Source organism: Gymnogyps californianus, chromosome 4 (assembly GCF_018139145.2).
Source record: "Gymnogyps californianus isolate 813 chromosome 4, ASM1813914v2, whole genome shotgun sequence".
NCBI classification, from domain to species: Eukaryota; Metazoa; Chordata; class Aves; order Accipitriformes; family Cathartidae; genus Gymnogyps; species Gymnogyps californianus.
The window spans coordinates 36,460,981-36,485,686 of record NC_059474.1 but is presented as its reverse complement, the minus strand read 5'-3'; the positions used below and the strand labels follow the sequence as shown (position 1 = coordinate 36,485,686).

At 40.9% G+C, this 24,706-nt stretch overlaps 2 protein-coding genes across 4 annotated transcripts in view; one reads left to right on the top strand and one right to left on the bottom strand.

Moving 5' to 3' along the window:
* Positions 1–7,160, top strand: part of SNX25 (sorting nexin 25) — an 89,826-nt gene extending 82,666 nt beyond the window's left edge. For both annotated transcript variants that reach the window (XM_050896180.1, XM_050896178.1), the window contains 5 exons: positions 230–347; positions 1,528–1,594; positions 3,444–3,625; positions 5,192–5,292; positions 6,148–7,160. In XM_050896180.1, the coding sequence (XP_050752137.1) occupies positions 230–347; positions 1,528–1,594; positions 3,444–3,625; positions 5,192–5,292; positions 6,148–6,222 (543 nt within the window). In that variant the 3' untranslated portion in view covers positions 6,223–7,160. The remainder of the gene's footprint in view (positions 1–229; positions 348–1,527; positions 1,595–3,443; positions 3,626–5,191; positions 5,293–6,147) is intronic.
* A 1,070-nt stretch (positions 7,161–8,230) lies between these two features.
* Positions 8,231–22,144, bottom strand: LRP2BP (LRP2 binding protein). Of its 2 annotated transcripts, XM_050896129.1 has the most exons (8): positions 22,128–22,144; positions 21,646–21,758; positions 19,461–19,574; positions 17,759–17,901; positions 17,572–17,677; positions 16,890–17,113; positions 10,204–10,369; positions 8,231–8,356 (listed from the first exon to the last, which is right to left on the bottom strand). In XM_050896129.1, the coding sequence occupies exons 3-8, from the start codon at positions 19,512–19,514 to the stop codon at positions 8,291–8,293; spliced, it is 759 nt and encodes a 252-aa protein (XP_050752086.1). In that variant the 5' UTR covers positions 19,515–19,574; positions 21,646–21,758; positions 22,128–22,144; the 3' UTR covers positions 8,231–8,290. The 2 variants fall into 2 exon arrangements, with proteins under 2 accessions (XP_050752086.1, XP_050752085.1); XM_050896128.1 differs by lacking the exons at positions 8,231–8,356; positions 21,646–21,758; positions 22,128–22,144 and adding an exon at positions 9,046–9,111 and having other exon boundaries at positions 19,461–19,560.
* Between the last annotated feature and the right edge of the window lie 2,562 nt (positions 22,145–24,706).

The window sequence follows — 24,706 nt, the reverse complement described above, 5'->3', positions numbered from 1 at the left end:
TGGTGTCCTCATTGCTCTTGTCCGGTGGGAAGTGCAATCCCTTTTCAGAATCCCTGGTGAGGTTCCTGTTTACCAGATCCTGCCAGCAGCAGAGTTGGTGGCTCTAATGCCCTTTCTTGAGAGGGCTGGCTGTGCTCCTTCCCCAGAGCGTGGCAGTAAGAAACTAAATCCATTCTGGAAGAAGGATGGGGAACTGCAGTGCATACCCATGTTGTGTGTCTCTTCCCAGGAAGAAACTGAAGAGGATAGTGACCTGTCAGACTACGGAGAGGAGGTGGATGGGAAAAGGGACTCTCTTGCTGAACCATGTTTCATGCTGATTGGAGAGATTTTTGAGCTGCGAGGAAGTAAGCTGTAAACCTGCTTATTTGCTAGTGGAATCTATTGGCCAAGAAATCTGGGGCACTTTGTAATTTGGATTTTTCTGCTGTTTCAATAAGTGGAAATGTTCATGCAATCTGTGTAGCCAGTTTGTTTGGAACAGAGCTGTTCTTCAGTAGTTATAACTTTAGTGCTTTCATTCAAAAGTGGAATTCCAATATAACATGGCAGTAAAAATGTAACTGGTAGGGGAGAGCATTTGCGTTCAATATTCTTACGTTTTTTGTTAAAAAAAAAAATTATGGAAAAAACAGAAAAGTACAAAAGCATGTTTTCTGTAAATGGGCTGCATGTTAGAATGTATGAATTATGAGGAAGGAAAGATGGTCCATTTTAAGTGTATTATGTATGCATTTTATTTCTACAATTTGTATAGTGGAAAAGATGCTAGAATTGTGGCATCTTTCAGTACCAGATTTTTTTTTTCCTCCTTTACGTAACTGAATGGTGGTAATAAAAAAAACTACTTTCTATTTGAATGTTTCTATTTGAATGTGCAGCCACACTTCACGCCCTATAAAATTATTTACAGGATAACCATTACAAAATGCAGCACCTTCCAAAAATGGCAGATGTATTTTCCAAATATAGACTTTCTTGTGCTGATGGTGAACAGCATGAAAGAAAGATTAACCAGTAATTACTAGGAAGCACTCACATTTGGTTCCTTTATTTGTAATGAAAAGCTAACTGCTTGGTTTATTTGAGTGAAAATGTTTTCAGAATTTTAATGCTGCTGCTGTGTGTACAACATACTAGTAGGTATGAAAAGGGGGTGAATTTTGAGGGGTTTTCTTTTTTCTAGTAGAAAAAGGGTTTGGGGTAGTTGTATGGCTCAATAAACTTGAATATTCTTAAACATAGAAGTTTACAGTATAAACTACAAATGCATATTACAGATATGTTTATGTAATCTGCAAGACTTAAAAACCATATAGCAAACAATACAGGGAAAGCAGTCAAGAAAAATGAGACCCATGTACAATTAGTGAAATCTTATAAAGGATTATAACAGGTATGTTTACTGTAGGGGGGTTGGGGTTTTTTGGGGGGGGAACTGGGGGGGAAGGTGTTGGACATGATCATGGGTTCCCTAATGTTATTAACCTCTTGATCTTTATTTTCTGTCATTTTTCATTGTTCTAGTGTTCAAGTGGGTCAGAAAAACATTAATTGCACTAGTACAAGTCACTTTTGGAAGAACTATCAACAAGTAAGTAGCTGTTACTTTAACTGAACCTGCATCGTTGTTCTATGAAAAAAAGGCTGAGAGCAGAATTGTTAAAAAAAAAATAATCTGGACGTTCTGTTTTATATGATAATCTGCATTTGTTTTCCACAGCTCAATTTACAAATATGTTATGTTGATTAGAGAAGACACAGATATGTGAATTATCTTTTTTCTTTTTTTTCCCCCTACACAGGGCTTTGCTTTTGGAAGAACACAATATTTCATGGGATTTCATTTTTTATATATATAAAAAAAATTACTTGCTATCCTGTTTTTCTGAACGGCCTGGCTCTGAATGGCTTTTATTAGTTTGTGCTTTATCTTACAGTCCCATGAAGATTTTTGCCAGATCTGCAACTAGGATTCTGTTTTAAGTAATTTCTTTCAAATCAAATACATATTTCTCTAAAGTGACTGAAATAATGTTTATATATGATGAGAACCATTAATTTATAGCATGAAACATGTACATGTGTGACAGTGATGTGTTTTCATAAAGGTATTTTTCTGTATTATTTGAAGACACATCTGCCAAGTGAGTCCTGGATGAGGCTGGGAAGTAAGCGTGCGTGTCTGTATGTACCTTTCATGTGGAAAGCTATGTCATTGGTCAGAAAAATTTTGGAAAAGTATTCCTTTTCTTTTCAGATACAAAGGCCTACAGTAAAACTTGATTCAGTAGAGCAGATGATTGATACAAACACATTTCCCATGACTCTTCGATCAGTACGCATGTTCTTACGCCTGATGATGTTGTTCTTAGGAAAGTCTGTGAATCTGTGATTTCTGTAGCACATTCACATAGGCAAAGGGCCACTGAGAATCTGATGAGATTCATTATTTTGCTTTGGTGTAGCAGTGGGAGTATTACTCAGGTAAGCGTCACAGCCCAGAAATCTACCAGCAGAACAGGCTGTTCCTTTGTCCAGCCAGTGACTAAATTTGCACATGCCAGCATGGCTTTTAAAACCTCTCATGTATGTTATGTAGCAGTAAATTGGACAGGAAGTGATGGCAAGTCACGCAGTTGACTCCCGGTGAACTGATGGTCTCTGACAGTATCCATTCGCTGAGTTTTAAATTGATCGGTTCATTTGTTCACACACTGCTAATAACTAGCATGAAAGACACCCGAGAGAGGACAGAGAGAGAGAGGGTGTGTGAGCACAGCATGCATGCAAAGTTGCTGTATAGCTTTTTACGTGTTGGTTGAATTTTTACATTTATTGCTGTTAAGGGTTTTGGCTGTACTGTGGCACAGTTAGGCAGTACTGCCTGGAGCCTGCTGTCTACCTCAGACTCTTTGTGCTGAAGGCTACAGTGAGTGCCTGCAGCCACAGGAGGCTGCTATCTCCGTTTGTAATCCCTTCACTAACGTGCTGTTGGTATCTGTGAGGGAACTTACTGCGCTTTTACCAAAACTTCATCTGTTTTTATCCCACCGGGCACATCTGTGCATGCAACTAGTTTGGAGTTTGCTACAGTTAGTTAGCTGATTCTTATGTCTTTACCCAGTGGAGCCTTTGTACTGCCCATCCTTGAAATATATACACATTTCAGGGCAGTACTTGTAACTTGTAATATATGTTTGTGGATTACATTGAAATGTAGCCTTCTCCACATCTCAGTCAGGTATCTGGAGTGACCTAGATCCTAGAGAACCCAGAGCTGAATACGACTTGCTGTGATGCTGGTGGAATCAGCTCAGATAAATCGGGATAATTACATGAAAACGAGCATCGCTTCCACAAATTTCAGGAGTAAAAAGAATAAATCTGCATAAAACGTGAAAGACCAGCTCTGAAGTGCTCCCTTCTACACTCCTTTACAGGCAAATCCGGGACACTGTACACTGGATGTTCAGTGAACCAATGCTTGTTTACTACATTGGTGTGTTTCGAGATGCTTTTTGGCCAAATGGAAAGTTAGCACCACCGCTGAGAGCCAAGAGCGATGAACAAAAGCAAGAGACAAAACAGAGAGCACAGCAAAAACTACTTGAAAACATTCCAGGTGAGATCACTTTTGTTCTGCTTTATCACGGATTTAGTAACTGGTAAGGAAACTGGTTAATCAAATACTGTTTCACTGCATTTTAGATTTTTCCTGTAGAGTTGTAAATTATAGTTATTTGCATAAATAAGGGTAATTTTGGCCTTATTCTTTGCCTGTCCTGTCTGTCTGGTAAAGGGCATGGATTCGGGTATTATTGGTAGATGCAAAATCCAGTATCGCTGTACTTCTGTATGTAATATTCATCGAGGAACCTAAGTTAAGTCAAGACAGTCTCTGCTGGTTCTCTGTGAGCAAATACCAGGTGGTTCTGCTACCTGGAACTACTCGACAAATAGGGAGAGTGGCGCCACCCCAGTTACTTCTTTCGCTTATATTTCGAAATTGAAGAGGAAGGTCTGCCCAAGCTGTCAGTGTTGTGTGTTGCTGTCTATTTCTGATAAGAGATTTCGGGGCACTGAATGTTAGAGGGGCCTGCAGCCTGGACAGAAGCATCCTAGATTAAGTGGGGTTTCCAGTAGTTTCCTTTGCCTGCCCTTACCTCCCAAGCCCAGGCAGCTTCCCCTTCTGCGTGCACGTTTCTGGGGCACCACTCTGAGATGCTCCATCCCATCCCGTTCACAGGACACGGAGTCCACTTACATAATTCTGACTCTTCAGAGATCACGTAAACCCAAAGGCACCTATCTGGGAAGAACCGAAATCATTCCATGTAGCCCTTGGAAACGCACTTAAACATAGCTTGAATGCTTTTTATCTCCCCTCCATCTGAATAGAATGTACTTTAGTGAGCTATTTTATGGCTTCACTGAGATATCTCATATACCCCCTTGCATTAGGTTGTTTAGTCAACTTTTACTGCAAAAAAATAGCAGCAGGTATGCACGCAAAATATTCGTCATTTGATGTGTAAACAACCCTCCATTTACTCTCTACACTATATACTTACCTAGAATAGCCTTCCATAGTTGGTTTGTGGTTTTGCTTGTTTCTGAGTTTGGAGAGATATGTCAGGACATAGCTGAATGCACTTCAAATTAATGATGAAGCATTGGATCACTATTTATTCTCTAATTTAATCCAAAATGTAAACAATTGACTTAGAATTCTCTTACCTGCTTACTTGTGGGAAGTATTTTCTGTGAAGAGCGAGAGGCAATTAAAGTGCTAAATCTGTTTTAACTGTTGCAGGAATTCTGTCTTTGTGGCTGAAGGTGCATTTAAGTGAATGGTTTAATAATGTATGAGATTAGACTTGACTCTGCGAGGTGAACTACCTAAAAGGCATACTATACATCATGTTAAAACACTTAAAATGTTGTCATTGAGATGCATACACTATTATTAACTTGGGTAACTTGAGAATAAGAGTATCTTTTCAACCTGTGACCTAAGTTAGTTACCTGTGTGTTTTTAAAAGGTTGGTGAATGGGGACTATGTACCTTGTAACCAAGGGCCATGAAGCGCAGTGGTTTTGTTTCCCCTCCTTTATGGGTAGCAGTGTTAGCTGGAGGTTTTGCCTAGCATGAGTGAAACAATAGAAGCTGAAGTAACGTTTGTTGCAGATACTCTGCAGAGTCTTGTTGGACAACAAAATGCCCGTCACGGTGTAGTGAAAGTGTTCAACGCGTTGCAAGAAAGAAAGGCTAACAAGCATCTACTCTATGTGAGTAACCAGAAAAGTAGCCTTTTAACTTTATAATCCTGTTAATTGCTGAGGTCTGCTCACTCAGTATTAAAGCCTGGGGGGGTGTTTTTGCAGATTTATGTTGGACTATTGTTCCGTGTGCAAGTAACTTTTTTTGTTATTAAAGTAGGTCGGGAAAAAATGTACTTGGTTCCATCATTTGACTGATTTTGACTAACAAAAAGCTGTTTAAAAACAGTATTGCTTTTGTGTAAAGGAGATCCTCTACCACATCCGACTTGCCTGACTTCATAAGGTGCAAACTACTTTCTTCATATAGCTGAGAGAAATAAACATACCTTGGAGAATCCTAGGGAGGGCGAGCTCCAGGACTGGCTCACAGTTAGGACGTGACAGCCCTCCAAAGGTCCCGCTCCTCTGCTGTTGGTTGGGACTGGTCGGAGTATGCAGCTGGATCCAAGTAGAATACCTTCGCTCTCAGTCAGTCTCTTCTGGCTCCTTTCCTGCAGCAGCCAGTCGCATAGCGCAGCCTCAGCACAGGAGCGGACGCAGCCTGCTCGGGAGGTGCATGCCCCGGTGCTTGCTTATGTAGCTCCCGCGGCTTCGACAGAACAGCACCCGTTTATACAGGGTGGGAAATCCCCATCTGAAAGCAGCGGCCTGTGGCACTTGCCTTCTTTCAGCCTTAAGGCATTTCCTATATTATCTGTAGGGCGCACGCTAACTTTAGGAAGGAAGAAAAGTAGTTGCATGAGCGATGAGTAGAATGACCCTATATGCTTCTGCTATCTGTGATGCTCTAAACATGACAGAAAGGAAAAAGTAGTTCTCATTTGGCACCCGCGCTCATCTTAACTCTTTTCTGTTTTTCAGGTTTTGCTGGAACTGCTGCTAACTGAACTGTGTCCTGAGCTAAGAGCTCATTTAGAGCAGCTTAATGCCACTTAGGTTTGAATCTGCACAATTGGACCACTAGAGAAATGTCTATGTCCAATAATAGACATGAAACTTATTTTCCTCTTTTCCATAGAGGGCTGAGGACTATGATTATTTTTAGCATTTTTCTTTCCTCTTGAGTTTTTTGTGAAGTAAACAGACTTGAAAAGATCTGATGCTGTAGTAGGGTAGACAAAACAATGCTGTATAGTTGCCAATTTTTATTTAAATTGTTCTATTTGACTACTCTTCTGTTTCAAATATAGATTGAAAAAATAAATGTTCATATAAGCTGAAAGAAACCAGAAAATATTTTAAACATTTATGAAAAGAAATTTTGCTTATAGTGGTAAACTAATGAATGTTGTACAGTTCTAATCTCCTCACTGAGGATTTGAGCATTCCTTTTTTCTTGTGTATTGAAAAAGCCTTGTCGTGCAATACTACATGTAAAGCTATTGTGAAAATTTTATCGATTTTGTTTTTACCAAAGATTTCCTGTAGTTTGAAGCATTTGTAAGCAATAAATAACACAACTGGATTGCAGTACTTGATAATGAGGCTGTACTGACAACTAATGAATGAGTTTGACAGCGCTAGTTTCGTAAGGAATATTTACGTTACTTTGAAGTCTGTGTCGAAACTATGTATTGTAAACTGGTATGTCCTAACAGAATGCCTGTGTTAAATGTTAGCTCAGAGATTAGTGCTTATGAATTGCTTCTATGAATGATTAAGTAGACATTTAATTAAACCATTCTAATAACTTCCCTGATATTACTCAGGGCTGTTTTATTCAAATACCCCAATTTCAAACAACCTTCAAATCTTTCCCTTATTTTATACAAGGAAAGAAAACTATGTCTTCGGTGGTTTTTTAATTTATGTAAAAATATGTAAATATGGTCTTAATGCACATCTAAATAATTAAACATCGTCAAAAATCCGTAGGTGACACTCATTACTTTCTTTTAAATTCAGTACAGTTGTGCTTTTAGAAAAACTGCTTGCAGTTAAGTCTGGCTATATCGTAAGGTACATAAAATCCGTATGCTATATTTGAGTCAATGTTTTTAGTAACATCTAACCTTCTGTTCCAACAGTTTCAAAAAAGTTTTCAAGTCACGGCACAGTCCTAAGAAGCAAGCCAAATTCTGCACATACAAAGTTTTACAAGTAAATAGGTATTTAGAAATGCACAAGCTTACCATAGCAATCAGTAAAATTTACTAGTGGCTAATCAAAGTATCTTTTGATAAACGATTCAGCATAACATTGCTGAGGCATACACACTCCTAGCCAAAAGGTTTTCAACTGTTTCTAATAGAAACAGAGGCAGTGTAAATGCAGTATGAAGAAGGATTGAGGAGAACAGGCCTCGTGCAGAGGACATATATATTGAATGTTTCCATACTAACGGATTTTTTTTCCATAGTTCTGTAAGTAGTATTTTCTAGTTTTAGAAGCTGACATGGTTTGAACTGTAAAGCTTAGTGTCATACAGGCCAATTTCCAATTTTGAATCTCTGCACTCTAAGAGTAAAACGTGCTAAGACACGTAAGTAGATCTGGATGCATTAGAAAAGCATGTGAAAGAAAGTATACACACCACTGACAAAGGTAAGATTTAAAAATGGTCGTGGCCTGTGAATGGGTTGTATGTGAAAACTAAACAAATTTGGGTTCAAGCTTTTCAGAATATTAAAATTTAATGTTTAAATACTGAAAATGCAGAAAAGGAAACAACCATTTTTATTTGGTTTTGGTTTGATTCATGTGCTATATAGCAGTATGACATGAAGAAAACACAGGACGTCTGTCCCAGTAAAATGTCCTTAATAAACCTTAAGTCTTCAATACCATTTTACAAAGTCTGCCTTTGCCTCATCTCAGTTAAAGAGAGTGAGCTTTTTGCTTTCTCTTTTTTTTTTTTTTAGATGAAAAAGAATCAGTAAATTGCTTTAATTTATAGAAAGTTGAAAAGCAAGCAGTAAGTGATGAACAGTCTATAATTGCTGGAGATTAAAGATGGTTTATTGTAGGAAATACATTTATATACCAGTCACAGTTAAAGGAAGCACTAAATTCTCCCAAGATTAGCTGCCAGTTCAAGGTCAGAAGCAACACCAGGATCGAGAAGGCATGCCTTTGAAAACAAAGAATAGGGAGTTCTAGTTTATAGTTAAAATAAAATTGTATGTTGTCAATATAACATTAATAAGGTCTGTAAGTTTTGTTGACATTATCTGAGATAATCCACTTGTTAAAATATTAAAGAGTTAATATAGTCAGCTTTAAATCCCTGCTTCCGATGCCATGTAAGAAAAATTCAGTATTTAAAATGAGCATACTTGACTGTAGTGTTAGGCTTGTTTTTATTTTTTTATTCTGTTTGTTGGTATGGTATGTGCTGGCACCACACTCAGAAACATAAATCTGCTTACAGAGTGGATCAGTTTCATTCACCTCCATCATCTATTTCAGTACCCTCTGGGATGCCCATCTTCTCCTTCTCGCCTCTTTCAAAACTGACTGGGTCTAAGAATGGTAGGCCAAAACCGCAGCTGAGCAGTTAATTAAAAAAGCAAACATGATTTTAATTTTAAGTCGGTATAATTGTACAGTTAACATGAGAATTATTTTCCAGGTGCAAAAGAAACTGAACACACCCACAACTCTTACTTGTTCTAAAGTTACTGCTTCAGGTAGCTTCCTTGTTTATTTTCTGTTCCCTCTCTTTTGTTGTTGGTGTAGAGATGCGTGGCACCAGTCAATAGAAATCATCTCTTTTTTTTTTTTACCAAGAAGCTAGTGACATTCTTAGATCAATCTCAGATGTACAGCTAGTGAATGACGAGTGAAAGCTGTCATTTTCTTTCAGTTGTGGTGGTTACGCTAGACCTGATGGAAGACAGTGGGAAGGGCTATGCTCACACAAAGCCATGCAGCAATTTAATCCTGATGGGCCTCTTCCATGCCTTAAGACTTACCTACGACTACTGGCTACAGTGTTCATAACACCCCAGCCTATATTCCTTTCCTGATCTCCTCCTCATCCTATCCTCTCTAATGCTTTTCACAGCAGGAGAACAAAATGCTTAAAACGTATGTATTCAGAGGATCACCTGCTCTGCTAGGCCTCTTGTATCAGTGGCTTCCCTGAGTAAGGAGCCACAAAAATTGTTATTTGATAACTTATCATTTACATAACTCTCCATTTATTTGCATTGCACCAAGCTGGACATTATTCTGCTTGCAGAAACAAATGGTACAGGCACAGAAATCATAGAGTCTCTCTGAAGCACAGATCCAATCTTGCTACACTCCCTTCGGTAGGCATAATCATCTTGCCTTGACTGTACCTTTAGGCATCACTGATACTATTTAGCAGATTCATCTTCTAGAAACCATTATTGAAATTTTTCCTCAAGCAATAAATATTGCTTCAACTTTAGAACTTTCAAAAAATGTGACCTGTTTTTCCCCGTGTATCAGTAACAGTAGATCCTCAGCTATCGCTAAAAATGTAAACATAAAAATAAGCGTGACAACCAGTTATGACTGATTTAAGTACTGTTAATGAAGGTCGTAATTGTTAGAGATTCTAAAGTAGAGGAAAAGTTATGATTTTTCAGTTTGAGAGAATGACAGCAAATCAGTTGGGGATAAAATTATTCAAATTGTTTAGCTAATTTATCTTGCAAGTTACCAAGCTTTTTGCTGTGGTGATTATCACAGATTTTTTTTGTCTGTTTGTTTGGCAGAATGCATTGTTTGCTTAAGCAAGTGGGCAGATAGTATCCTTTCAAGACTATTTTTAGTAGTTTTCAGTATACTTTTATCATTCTTTGTTTTCTTGCACAGATTTTTTTTTTTTTAAAAACATAAATAATGTTGGAGGGTTTAACCAAGCAGCAAGTTTAAAGACTCAAATCCAAGGTATCACTCAATTTCATGAGATGGGAAAGTCTTACAGACTAATATATAACTTACCTTAGAATAGTATTTTTTAGCAGCGGCTTGATCTTGCTGTACACCTAGGCCAAGCTGGAGGCATCTAGCCAAGTAGAAAGCAGCCATAGCAACCCCCTTGGCTACATATGTAGGAAGACAATCAGTCATCTTTGCTAGCATATCGATGTCATCATTTTCTGTAATCCTGTTGTGGAATTTACAGCATTAGGCTAGATAATGCTATTTCAAGCAATAATTTAAGTTGACCATATATGACTTGACAATGCCTCCTTTCCATTTACATCATTATCCAAAATAAGCTGAAATGTACATGTACATGAAATGTACATTCAGCAGCCTGATGAGGATTCTTCTATTCAGTATTTCATTTGAAGTTAGTCTTATTTGAATATTGTGATATTAAATAGCAAACAGTCACTTTCTCTATAGTTATACTAGTTACAAAAGGCAGCATATTTTACACTAACTGTTCCTATTAGAATATTTCATGGAAATCGATATATATGTGGAAGAAAGGCTCTTAATTCATATAATTGAGCAACCTCATCTAGTCAAATATGTCCCTGCGCACAGCAGGGGAGTTGGAACTAGATGATCTTTAAAGGGCCAACCCAAACCATTCCATGATTCTGAAATTCCAAGTTCTTACTAGGATATTGGCAAATCATAGTAATCTGAAGACCTCGGACATACTTGAGAGCCTCAGGTCATAAGATCCACTTACGATGACCACTTACGACCGTTTCAGCTCAAGTATTTTCTTTCTTCTGCATGTACGTCTGCTTGCTGTCACCTTATTTTCAGCATGTTGTTTTTACTAAGAACCGTTTTAAGAATCAGAGGGACAAAGTGAACATTGTTTTAACTGTCAGGCTATAATTACCTAGTATTGTTACTATAATATTAGGCACAACATTTTGTAAGTGGGAATTGATTTTTTTTTTTCTAACTGTTGTCCTGAAACAGAAACCCCTGAGCCCCATATCCTTTCCAGATACCAAACAGTAATTATATGCTTCTTCACAAATCATTTTAGTTTTTTGTTGTGTCAAATAGTCGCAGACTTGACAGAAAAAAGAAAAGTGCAAGTCATTTCAGTTTATGGCTACTCCCTATAAATCAGTGTTTATGAAAGATTGTTCTGAACTAACCCTCTGCAAGTCAGTGCCTGCTAAATCACTTGAATGTGAGAGCAATGTTTTCCCACCTAATTTGGTCCCATTAACAAATACAGTAACACAACAGAAAAAAACCCCAAAGACTTATTAGCAAGAATATTCAAATATAATAACAGTATAGGTTATACTGTACATAACCACATAATGTTTGTATGTTTGTACATAATGTAACAAACTGCGTAGTTGGTATGACCATAGCAGGACAAACAAATTTTAGCAGAAAAGGTACATAAATGCTTGATACAACTGGTTCAACTGCTATGAGATTTTTGCCTCAAGGCCAACTGCAATCCCAATTAAGTGGAACTGTTGGAAGTATGGTAGCAGCATCTTTTGGTTCAGAAATGGTCACTGCTGGCTGTAGCATGGGATTTCATTGCTATTTTCTGCAATCACAGTTGCAGCTGAAGTGCACTGTTCACTTGTCCAAATAATCTCCCGTGCAGCATTGACTAGAGGGGATGCATTCCAAGCGAGACAAGCTAGACTAGACCGAATAGCTATCAGTCTACTTATAGTGCAAGAGAAAGAAAAGCAGCAGTTCTGAGGGAAAAAATCCTTTTCAGCAATGAGTATAGCAAACAGCATTCATAGCTGAGCTACTGAATTACCAGAGCTGCTGCTATGCAGTGGCATGTACCGGGTGCAGCTTCTGTAAGATGGTAAGTTGTGACATGTTTCTTGCTGGGCAGCAGCTTCATAAACATACCACAAAAAGCACAAATGCTGTTGTGTGCAGCTTGTATAAGTAGTCAGTCAGTCTGCATCTTATTTCCAGCAAATTAATAATCTGATCGACAGATTGAACTTTTAACATATACTGGCCAGCTCTGGAGGTTTGTCACAGAAATGTGCTGTTTGTCAGCTATAGAACTGGCACCAACATTGCTTTTCTCCTCCGTGGCTAGTTCAAGATACAGAAACTTGATACAGACTGGCTATTTTAAATATTACAGCGTATAACAGAAGTCGCTATTTCTGCAATACACAAACCACTCCAGAGTATGTAGGTAGAGCGGTGAGTCCCACAGTGACTGACTGTGAAAAGGCCAGTCAGTGCTGCCTAGCCGCGGCTCAGACCAGTACCTCTATGTAAGCAGGTAATCACCAGAAACCACTTGCGTGCAGATGCCTATTTTGTGGTCCAGGCTTAAAAATGCCTGTGCAGTATGCATCCCCATAAGCAGCAACTGATGAAAAGCTAAAGGGTGATAACTTGGCACTGTGTGCAGCAGCTACTTCTAGGTCCCAGGCCGTGCTGCTCAGAGTGCTTACTGCAAGATCCCACCCAGTATCAATGCTTGCATTTCCCATAAAGGACACAGGAACTGGACCAAAGCACGCTGAGCCACAGAGCAAGGAAGTGATGGGGTGGAAGATGGTGGGTAGAAATGACATTAAGATGGAGGAGGTGGCGAGCAGAAGAACATTGGTGTTCTTCGCAGTATTGGAGGGGCCGAGACGGAGACAGAGAAGCGCTTTCAGAACTATACTCTTGTGGCAGACACTACAGGGAATGAGGCAACTTGGACCCTGGTGACCCACAAAAGCAGGACTCTGCTTCAGTCCCCACCCTCCAGCATCACAACCGAAAACAGATATGAAGCTTTAACAGCTGTAGGCACCCACGAGCACGGTCTGCAAGGAGAAACTGTACCAGCAGCACACGGTGGATACCACAATAAGAAACGGTGAGTGCTCATAGTGGGTGACTCCCTGTTAAGGGGCACTGAGGCGCCCATCTGCCGGCCTGACAGGGAGTCACGAGAGGTATGCTGCCTTCCAGGAGCTAAGGTCCAAGATGTTGCCAAGAGGGTGCCACAACTTGTCAAGAGCACAGACTACTGTCCATTGCTACTCTTGCATGTGGGCACGAATGACACCGCAAGCCGGAACCTGGGCAGAATCAAGGAAGACTACAAAGCCCTGGGGGTGCAAACAAGAAGTATTGGTGCCCATGTTATCTTTTCTTCCATTTTACCAGTTAGAGGAAAGGGTGCAGCCAGAAATAGACCTATAATGCAAATCAACTTCTGGCTTCATGGCTGGTGCCGTCATGAGGGTTTTGGCTTTTATGACAATGGGACATTCTTCGATGACTATAGCCTGTTAGGGAGGGATGGGATCCACCTGCCTAGAAGAGGCAAGGGAATCTTTGGCAGTAGGCTGCCCAACTTGGTGAGGCGAGCTTCAAGCTAAAGGACTCAGGGGGTGGGATCCAAAGTGGCAATGCTCACACCATTGCAACCAACTGGGGAATAAGCCAGACCAACCAGAGCAGCGACAAATGTTCCTTAGCTGCCTCCCAAGATGAGAACCAGAAGACCAACCACCTCAAGCGTATGTATACCAGTGCATGCAGCCTGGGGAACAAACAGGAGGAGCGGGAGCTCTGTGCCCAGTCAGAAAGTTATGTTATCATAGGAATAACTGAAACATGGTGGGACAACTCACATGACTGGAGGATTGCGATGGATGGCTATAGGCTGTTTCATAAAGACAGGCAGGGAAGAAGAGGAGGAGTCGTCGCGCTTTATGTTAAGGAGAACCTTGAATGTATAGAATTCAACTATGGCAATTGTGGAAGCCCTATCAAATGCCTCTGGGTCAGGATCAGAGGGGTCATCTCCAAGGGGGATCTTACAGTACGCATCTGCTACCGACCTCCAAACCAAGATGATAAGGCCAACAAAGCAATATTTGGGTCACTTAAGCAAGCTTCGCGTCAGCAGAACCTGGTTCTTATGGGTGACTTCAACTACCCAGACATTTGTTGGAAGAACAATACAGCAGCTTACATGTCATCCATCAAGTTCCTGGAATGCACAGAGGACTGCTTCCTCATACAAATGTTAGATGTGCCCACCAGGAATGAGGCACTGCTGGACTTGCTACTCACAAACCAAGAAAACCTGCTTTGTAATATCTCGGTTAGCGATAGCCTTGGCTGCAGTGATCACAATATTGTGGAGCTTGGGATCCTGCTGAGCACGCTGAAGGTTAGTACTAAGACAAAGGTTCTGGATTTTAGAAGAGCAAACTTCAGCTCGCTCAGAGCTCCATTGGGAGGGACTCTGTGGGAAGCTTCCATGGAGGATAAAGGAGCTAGCGAGTGCTGGGAGTTTTTCAAGAATGCTCTCCTGGAAGCACAAAAACAGTTCATCCCCTTTAAAGGTAAGGGAAGCAGGTGGAGCAAGAGACCTCCTTGGCTTAACTGTGAGCTGCTCAGTCTGCTCAAAACCAAAACAGAAGGGTACCAGAGATGGAAAAGGGGACGAGTACCCGCTGAGAACTACAAGGGCATTGCCAAGGCGTGCACAGATGCAGTTAGAAAAGCAAAAGCTCAGCTTGAATTGAAATTGGCCAGAGATGTCAAAAATTACAAGAAAGGGTTCTTCAGGTACATAAACAACAAGCAGAAACAGAAGGAAAATATTGGCCCGCTGTTAAACAGGAGAGGTGAATTAGTCACCAACAGTGCTGAAAAGGCAGAGGTTCTCAACACTTCCTTCACCTCTGTCTTTACCAGCACTGTTGGGCCCCAGGCCTTGGGAACAAAAATCCAGGTTGATGCAAACAACAGACCCACCGTCAGGGAAGGACGAGTTGGTATGTGAACTATTACAGGAGCTTGACCCCTACAAATCGATGGGCCCTGACATTAGCCACCCGAGGGTGTTAAGAGAGCTGGCTGATGTCATTGTGAGGCCGCTATCCATAATCTTTGAGAAGTTGTGGAGATCGGGGCATGTCCCAGAAGACTGGAAGAAGGCTAATGTCACCCCCATCTACAAGAAGGGCTTAAAGGAGGATCCAGGAAATCATAGGCCCATCAGTCTCACTTCAGTCCCTGGGAAAGTTATGGAACAAATCCTCCTGGGGGCTATCACAAGGCAAATGAAGCACGTGACTGGGAAAAGCCAGCATGGATTCAGCAAGGGCAAATCATGCTTGACAAACCTGATCGCCTTCTACGACAAAGTAACCTGCTCGGTTGATGTGGGACGAGCGGTGGACATTGCCCACCTGGATTTCTCCAAGGCTTTCCATACGGTCTCCCACAGCCTCCTCCTAGAGAAACTGATGGGTTACGGTCTAGACAAGTGGGCTGTGCAGTGGGTGGGGAACTGGCTGACAGGCCGCACCCAGAGGGTGGGGGTAAACAGCTCCTTTTCAAACGGGCAGCCTGTCACAAGTGGGGTCCCCCAGGGATCGATATTGGGCCCAACGCTGTTCAGTATCTTCAGAAGTGATCTGGATGATGGCATCAAGTGTACCCTGATGAAGTTTGCCGATGATACCAAACTGAGCGGGGAAGTGGACACTTCAGAAGGGAGAGCCACCCTGCAGGAAGACCTGGATAGGCTGGAAGAGTGGGCTAACAAGAACCTTGTGAAGTTCAACAAGGACAAGTGTAAGGTCTTGCACCTGGGAAAACCTAATCCAGGAGTGCAGCAGAGGCTGGGATCTGCCCGGCTGGGGAGCAGCTCTGTGGAAAGGGACCTGGGGGTCCTGGTGGACAACAAGCTCAATACGAGTGAACAGTGCGCTGCTGCGGCAAAGAAAGCCAACAGGATGCTGGGTTGCATCAACAAGGGCATCACCAGCAGAGAGAAAGAAGTCATCATCCCACTCTACTTAGCGCTGGTCAGGCCACACCTGGAATACTGTGTTCAGTTTTGGTCCCCGCTCTACAAGAAAGATGTGGACAGGCTGGAGAGGGTCCAGAGAAGGGCCACAAAGATGATCAAAGGACTGGGAAGCCTGCCATATGAGGAAGGGCTGAGAGAACTGGGTTTGTTCAGCCTTGAGAAAAGAAGGCTTAGGGGAGACCTTACCACCATGTTCCAGTATTTAAAGGGTGGCTACAAAGAAGATGGAGGTTCCCTTTTTACAAGGAGTCACATGGAAAAGACGAGGGGTAATGGGTACAAGTTACTCCTGGGGAGATTCCGATTGGACACAAGACAAAAACTTTTCACAATGAGAACAATCAGCCATTGGAATAATCTCCCCAGGGAAGCGGTGGATTCCCCAACATCGGACACTTTTAAGATTCGGCTGAACAGGGTGCTGGGCCATTTTGTCTAGACCGTGATTTTGCCAAGAAAGGTTGGACCAGGTGATCCTTGAGGTCCCTTCCAACCTGGTATTCTATGATCGTAGGGGTTTAAAAGGGAATGGTGAAGGCAGGAGCCTAGAGAAGACTGTGGACTGAGGAGACAGGAAGGCAGGGTTGCGTGTAGGCTTCTACGTGGTCTACTTGGGATTCTAGTTCAAGGCTGTTTTGCTTCATGGGATCAGAAAGAAAAGTGCAACTGTACTGAGTAACTGAGAACCTTGTAGTATTAATTTTGTCTGTGATTTGCTATTCTCTCTTTAAAGATGAGGTTTTGCAATTCATCATTATCTCAAATGTCTCTTGAGTTTGAGAGACAAGAGCATGAACTTATTAATCATTTTAATCCAAGTTACATGGTCTTACATGAAGAACCATAATAAAAAATAAAGCAAAATTAACTTCACCTTTTGGCTGCTGCAGCAGCTGTTGAGTAAAATTTTCTGCTGTAATAATATTCCACAAGATGGCCTTGAGCATAGATGTTTCCACGTTCTGCTGCTTCTCTCAAACACTCTAAAGCAGCTTTAGTGTTTTGACATATTCCTTGTCCATAGAAATACATAACACCAAGTGCTCCCTGTGATTCCAGATTTCCATTGCCACATGCTTCTGAATGCCAGAAAAAGGCCTAAACAAGAGGCACAAAGTTGGAGTATATATTTACTTTAGCTGCTTTTCTTGCATACTGTTTCTATAAAAGCTTTTACATCAACCATCCTGTAAGAAGTGCTTATACATAAAAGAAAGCTGAATCCTTGTAAGGCTTTTAAACCTGCTTCATTTACTGTCAGAGCTGTCAATCAGTGACACCTGCTTGATTTCTGAAGGTTACCAAAGCTGACAGAACTTAAATCCATTCTATCATTCTCCCTGATACTCCCATTAAAAAAAAAAATCTTGGCTAGCAGTGTCAAGTGAGTCAAAATGAGGGATTCTGGCCATCTCTTCATACAGGCTTAAATGGATGATAATGCCTAGCAGTACTTAAAATACAGCTTTCAGAGTCAAATATATCACCGTAATCTTTCTGTGAAATTCAAAATTAATTGGGACTCGTGAAACTCAAAACGTGCAAGTGGGCTTTACCTTCTTCAGATCTTTTAGAACTGACACAGAATAAAGCATTCCTAAAGTACTCTGGGCCTTTACGCTTGCTTTTGGATTTCCATGGTCTGCAGCAATAAGCCACAACCTAAGAAAATGGGGACAAAGAAAGTTTAAGTAAGTAACACATCATCTTATATTCATCAGGAAGATTACTGACTGTCATTACCTTTCAGCCTCTTTAGTTGACTGCTTAACACCACATCCTTCATAATACGCTCTGCCAAGATTGTACGCAGCTGCAAACTTCAAGTGTCTTGCTTTCGGGGAATCAGAGTAGAGTATTTTCTCCATATATTCCACTCCCCTTTCCTAAAATTGAGACATTTTAGTTATTACATTCAGACTGCAAAGAGGATGAAATAAAGAACCTGAGATTCCACTAACTTCTGCAAGACAGATAATTTTTCCACTTTGAAGAAAGGCTGAGGCATACTGGTAGGACAGTCTGGAGAATAGTGTCATACCAAAGAAGAACTGATCTTTGGTTACTAGACAGATTTTTGACTGTGACATACTTTTAATGTGAAACATTTCCTTATAAATGTTCATCTGATATTATATTACTCTTCTTCATTGATAAAAATTTTCTCAAAAATATTCTTTTGCTTACATAAATGAATGTCACATCCTAAACTTGCTACATTTTGAATTTTAGACTTCTGTAAACTTTTTCATATTGCATAATGTATCTGAAATCATAAAACAACCTTAACAGAGGGCAAAGTGATGCAATAGCACACTCTGAAGTCCCTCCATTAAAAATACCTTAGATTCATAATGGACAAAAAAATGATAATGTGAAATAAGCAAACGGAGAATATTGCATATTAGCAGCTGTATGGTGTATCATCCAAGGACCTCAAAAGTATTCTGGGAACAAGATTTACACTGTTAGGATTTAGCATGGGCACCCTGTTTAAATACACTAGAAACAGTCCTTTATAGAAGGTTCCTCTTTTATTCACCTCTCATATTGTAATACACAAAAAAGAAAGAAACTTTACTAAAATGTTTATTTGCAAGTAAACCAATGTGGCAATTATACAGGCATACAGCATACAGAACAAACAAACCACCTCTAAAAACCAGCAGAATATTTTCTGCTCTGCTGACAATCCTCTAAGCACCAGACAAGAGTCCGATTTGTTAATACGCTGTTTGGTTAATTTTTTTGCCCTCCCACCTTGTTATCTACCCTTTCTTTCAGCCTATTTGTATTCTTTCCTCATATCACTCTTTAAGATCATGTTCTCCAGCAAATTAACTCTTTTCTTCTTATTGTAGCAATTCATTCCTTTGTCTTCCTTTTTTGTAATGTAATTCTTCGATTTGAATTCTTCAGATTCTTGCAAATGTAATTCTTTGTTTGTCTAATTTAAAAATATTACTGCCAACCACTGGCAGAAGCACAATCTTCTTTAGCATCCATGTTAAGAGAATAGAAAGTACCTTAAAAAACATGTTTGTGCAACAGATGTTTTACACTTTGAAATATAGTTGTTTGATTTCCCTTTTTACACATTTTATTTTCGTTTATATATACTGCTTATTAAAAAGTAACAAATTAATAGCAATTTTTAAACATAGCTTCCACACAAAGTACAACCAAACCCTTAGAAGTTATATTTTAAAATACAAATTATCGTATTTTTCAGATAAACCTATTTTATTATAGCTATTTTTGAGAACTTCTTCAGCCCAGAACCCTCTTTCTTTAATGACGCTTTGTAAACATCTGTACTTTATGAAACTAATTCTAAATCAGACCTGTTTATTTTAAACTAAATAATCAAGCTTACAAAGAAGCTCTTAGTAATTATCAGCTAGTATTAAAAGAAAAGTAAAAAATGTACAGCTAGATTACTCACAGGGTCTTCTTTAGTGCCTAGTCCATCATAATGCATTACACCAAGCTGATACATTGCTTGAAAATCTGTGTCCTTGATTTTTTCAAATTGTATTAATGCTTCTTCATACAACCCCTGGGAAAGACAGAATAAACAATAAAGTACGCAGAACTAAGAGTACATATGGCAGCTTAACTCTCCAGTATATACTCTTACAGTTTTTCAACCTGGAGCATCTCCCTCATGATCAAAGAACAAAAAATTGCAACCATAGAAGTGGCAGAAAACAGAAATAGAGTAAGTCAACAACCACAAGGAAGTTGGATAGGGTGGAAGCACTTACGACTTTCAAACAAGTTTTCATTGGTTTTATATATATTAAAAAAACCCTAAATATAAGTAGTGGTATACAAACATCATCTCTGAAACCAAAAGACATTCTGACAACCTTTCTTCCCCTCCCCAAAATGCCATCTTTTTAGTTTAAGGAGATAAGAGTCTAATTCAGATGCCCTGCCCTACCTATGTGACACCGCTTAAGTTAGGTCAGCTATTCTTACACCTCGAGGGTTTAAGAGTCTGCTTTTTCATCTCAACTAAGGGTTGGTTTCACAAAGACTAAACTCTGATGTCTGAAGACTTTATGGACCCAGCTGTCTCCCCCACACTTCTTACGAAGGCATCACCTGCAACAGCAGAGATACTTTCACTTCTAAGAAAAAATCTTAGAGAGTATTTGCTTCTGCATTAAGTCAAAGAAAAAACTATTTTTAAAAATATATGGTTAAACAACTGTAATGTAACAGTTAACTGAGCCTGCTGTCCTTACTAAAATATTTTTATGCATGCATATAAGCATACTAAGTAAAAACAATATTGAAATTAAAATGGTCTTCTCTCTACTTTTCCTTCAAATGTTCTGTGTGTTTTGATAAAACAATACCAGACTGCAAAAGCTTAAAACTGAACAATAGTTCAACAGTCAGTCAAACATCCTCACAATGACAAAACGCCCCTTGTTAATACTGTCCAAACTATTAATTGTCTAAACTACTAATTGTCTCAGGAGCTTAGCCATTATGACTGTGTGGGCTTTGTTTTTTCAAAGAACTCTGGAAAAAAAGCAGTGCCTTTTTACAACCAGCTGCCATGAGTACCGGAAAAAGAAGTACGGGAGGCACCTGTACTCTCACCTTTCCTGAGAGTTTAGTGCTGCAAGGAGTCATATGGCTCTGATCAGGCAGTGATTTTTTTCTAACATCTGAAATTGCAGTACTATGAGAACATGCATTTTTAGGCACTACAGGCATATGTCCAAAAATCTGGAAGTTAAAACCTGCTCAAAGAACAAATTTAGGGATGGACAGCAATATATAACGTGGATATCCAAGGCAGCTCATCAAGAAACAGACAGGTCTTCTGCTCCATGGAGTCAGTCTTGATCATGCCAAAATCAGGCAATTCATTCATGAAAACATTAAGAAGAACAGGGCCCAGAAAGCAGAAACCCTGAGTGAGTTAATTCTGTTCCTGCTGCAAACCCTGAGACTGATTTACACTGTGCCACTAGCTCCACTATAAACAGTACTGAATCCATGCATGTCACATTTGAAAATACATGAATCAGTACTTGTACTACATTCTTTTCCATCTTCCTGAACTGAGTTACTCTAATTTTCACAAGAAATTGAGGTTTAAGTTCACCTGCCAGCCAGTCTTACACTGTTCCCTGAGCATTTACTTCCAAATACATGGGCGACCACTTTGAGCCAAAGTGGGCAGGGACAGAAATCTCAAAGCTAACTTTTCAACAAGTTCCATCAAAATTGGTGAGTAGGTAGGGAACAAAGATCGAAAGCTGTGTCTTGGGTCAGGGACCAGTACTACGTAACTGAAAACACAGTGTGTTGCGTTTGGCCAGTCAGCTGGCCAAAACCCAACTGGCTTGGAAGTTAGCTGTAGGGATAGGCTGCCACTTACTTATCTGGTCCTTAGGAGACCTGGGAGGGAACTGGAAGACACCACTAGATAGATGCTTGGGGAAAGTGTAGGAAAAACGTATTTAGGGGGAATACTTGGTGATTTTCATGGGAAAAAACAGGCATAGGCATCTCTTGTAGTTTTTTTAAGGTGTCTCTTCTTCCACTGAAATGGTATTGGAAATTGTCAGCTTTATAGTATTTACTTAAAAGAAGGAAACCACAACCTCTTCGTAGTACAGCTGTCCTTTCAGAAATCGTGCCAGTGGATCTCCACCTGCTGTTCTCTTCGCCAACAGCTCCTCTGCTTTTGCAAATAAAGCAGCACGGCTGCAGTTCTCTGCTTAAAAATAGACATACATTTGTTTTTTTCCCACAACAGATGGAACAGCATCAATAAGCACACTAAAGGTCTGAAGCTGGTGGTGTCCCCTTTTTATTACATTTTTTAAAAGACTAAGATGAAAGAGAGGGCTATTTGATAAAAAGGGAAAGTTCAGCGAAGACAACCTGACCCTTGTGAACGTTAAGTTCGCCACAGCAGAGCTTAAAAGCGAACCCGAAAGGAAGAGGGGACTTCGCATCACAAAATACCTTTCAATGTCTGCTAGGAAGCAGCGAGGCTGGGGAAGCCTCACAGGCCCGGCCCGCGGGGCCCTGCCGGGGCGGCTGAGGGGCAGGGAGGCGGCTCCGCAGCCCGGCTCCGTACCTGGCGCCTCGGGGGCGGGCTGGGAGCTGCAGGCCCGGGGCAGGCCCTCGCTGCGCAGCTTCATCCCGCTCCGGCGGCGAGCGGCCTCCCGGGAGGCCCGCAGCCGGGAAGGGGCGAGGGCCGAGCCGGCCAGGCGGCGGGAACCCGGGCCCGCCCCGCCGGCTCCGCCGCGTAACGGTGACTCGGGAGCTCCGCAGCGGCCCCTGCTGGTGTCGGGCTCCCCGAGCCGCCGGCGGCGGGGGGTGACGGCGGCCGCCCCGCCGTGTGAAGCGGCCGGGCGCCTCGAGGCGGCCGGCGGGTGGCGGTTGGCGGTTGGCGGGTGGCCGTTGGCGGTTGTCCCGCTTGCTGTCCCAGAGCCCCCCGCAGCCCAGCCCGGACTGCGGCGGCATCAAGTACCGCTCCATAGCCGGGCCTTGGGGTCCCACGGCCTTCGAGAAGGCAGGAGGAGGAAGATGGGCAAAGTAATGTTGGTGTTTTCCCTTTGGGTTTTGGTCCATTTTGCGAAGGAAAGGAGAGTGACAGTGTCACGCAGGCCGGGGGTCTGTGGAGATAACATTTCTAGCTGTTGGCCAGTGCCAAACAATGTGAAAATACGTGATGGGATAGGACAGGCGGCTGCGGTTTGGGCATCCACCGGATCTTTCCCACTACCTGCTGGTCCTGTTGCAAATTAAATGCAAAAGCCCAAAATGCTCTGCAGAAAGCGATTATAGGCAAGAATAACAGAAACTCTGAATGCAATTCAGTTAAAAGGGCACTAGGCCATGAAACTTCGGTCTAGAAAATGGGACTTCACTATTTCCAGTGATCAGAAACTGTTCGTTGTAATGTAGTTTGTTTTCCCCATACAGATACTACAAAACTTAGAAGGATAATTGAGGGAAAATGCTGTTTGAGGCTGATTTCTCCTGAAATGTAAGGCATTGTTTCCACTTCTGTTGATAGCTTCTGGCTGTCTCTCTTATAAAAAGGGATATAATACCAAAATGCTGCGAGAGTGCTTTTAAAATAATCTTTAGCTGCATTCCCAGCTTTTTTTTTTTTTCAGAGGATTATCATCCTTCCATTTTTGGCAGCGCAATCTGTTTCTATAGCAACAGGGACAGAGGCAACAGTCAAAACAGGAGAGTAATGCTTGCGGATTTGTGTGGTTAAACCTGCGGGCTCCGCATGATGTTTTCCGACGGTCCCAACGGACTTTAAGTGCCAAAAACCTCCTAAAACTCATCCTGATTCATTTTGTGTTGATGATACAGCCTAAGAAGTCTACAGGAAACTAAACTTTTTTTAAAGCATCAGTGAATTACTTGATTTAACAGGCAGAGTGAAGAACAGCCTGTGAAAGCAACGATACTCTTCAGCAAAGGCAATTAACACAGGGCTGCATTGCTGCTTTTGATGCTGAAGGGTGTGAGATTCAACAGCATGCCTTGGTTTATCTGATTGCTTACACACATTTATTAGGACCAGTTTTTCCAATTTCATTTTCTTGATACCTATGCAAGTTGTGTGGTCTGAGGTACGAAGTGCAGAGGAATTTTTAGCGAGTTATGTTCCAGAACAGCTGTGGCTGGGAAGCATTGTCCTTAAGTGGCACTTGGGCTGGGCCATACAAAATAGATCAAAATTGTTGCATCTGTGTTTATAACCAATACAAGTATCAGTTATTCAGAGGCAGAAGAGTTTTGCAGGCACTAATGAGATGAGCAAAATGTGGCACGAAGCTCAAGAACTAATTAATAGCAAGAATCTGAAGAGAGTTGCAGCTGGCAGGATGTGAGAGTTTGTGTAGGTGGTTAGGCTGGAAAGATGGAATTCCTCGGGTGCGGCTTGAAACCTACGAATTGCTGAGGTAATGTAGGGGAGGGAAGGTCTTTAAAAAAAACCTCTTGGGCGATCCAAGACTATTTAGTCTTAAGCTACTTCTGGATATGTGTGTTTTCAGAAGAGTCTTTATAGTTGCATGAACTGTAGACTGTGGATTTCTGGCATCTGTGCAGCGGTATTTCATCCCTAACAATGCATAGGTAGAAGTGTAGGGATTTTATTTGTTTATTAACAAATTTGCTTGGCTAGCTGTTCAGGAAAAAAAACATTTGGTAATTACACAGGTGTATTTCTTTCCATATGAAAGGAGAGGTGAAAACTGTCACTTACTGAAATAATTCTGCTGAATTGATACACTGCCTATTTACCTGGATTTCTGAACCTTTAAAAATGATACTGTACATGTTCATATTCCACTACTTAAATAATTTATATTTGCTTTCCCAAAGGAGAAGCAGGAGGTAATTGTCATAACGTTTTTGCCTTTATTTCAGAACTATATATACCCCAAAGAAACGCCGTTAGGCTTCTTTTCCCTTAACTCTGTTTATCAAAACCATGCAATATTTTTTTTTTTTTAACACATGACTTTTGATTTCCATGGTTTTTTTAAATGATGGTAGTGATTATGAGTAACTTCCATAACAAATATGTAGGCATCTGACACAGAAGGAAATACTATATGGTGGTAAGGAAACAGAACTGTAAACCTCAGACACTGGGTTAAAGCTGCTCTTCACTTCTCGTCAGGC

Bases quoted from the DNA above. Each gene is read 5' to 3' on its own strand.
- LRP2BP (XM_050896129.1), bottom strand. From the start codon at position 19,514: ATGTATCAGCTTGGTGTAATGCATTATGATGGACTAGGCACTAAAGAA. The intron at 17,678-17,758 runs GTAATGACAGTC...CCATTTTCTTAG, and splicing joins TCAACTAAAGAGGCTGAAAG to GTTGTGGCTTATTGCTGCAG. The intron at 17,114-17,571 runs GTAAAGCCCACT...CCTCTTGTTTAG, and splicing joins TTCTAAAAGATCTGAAGAAG to GCCTTTTTCTGGCATTCAGA.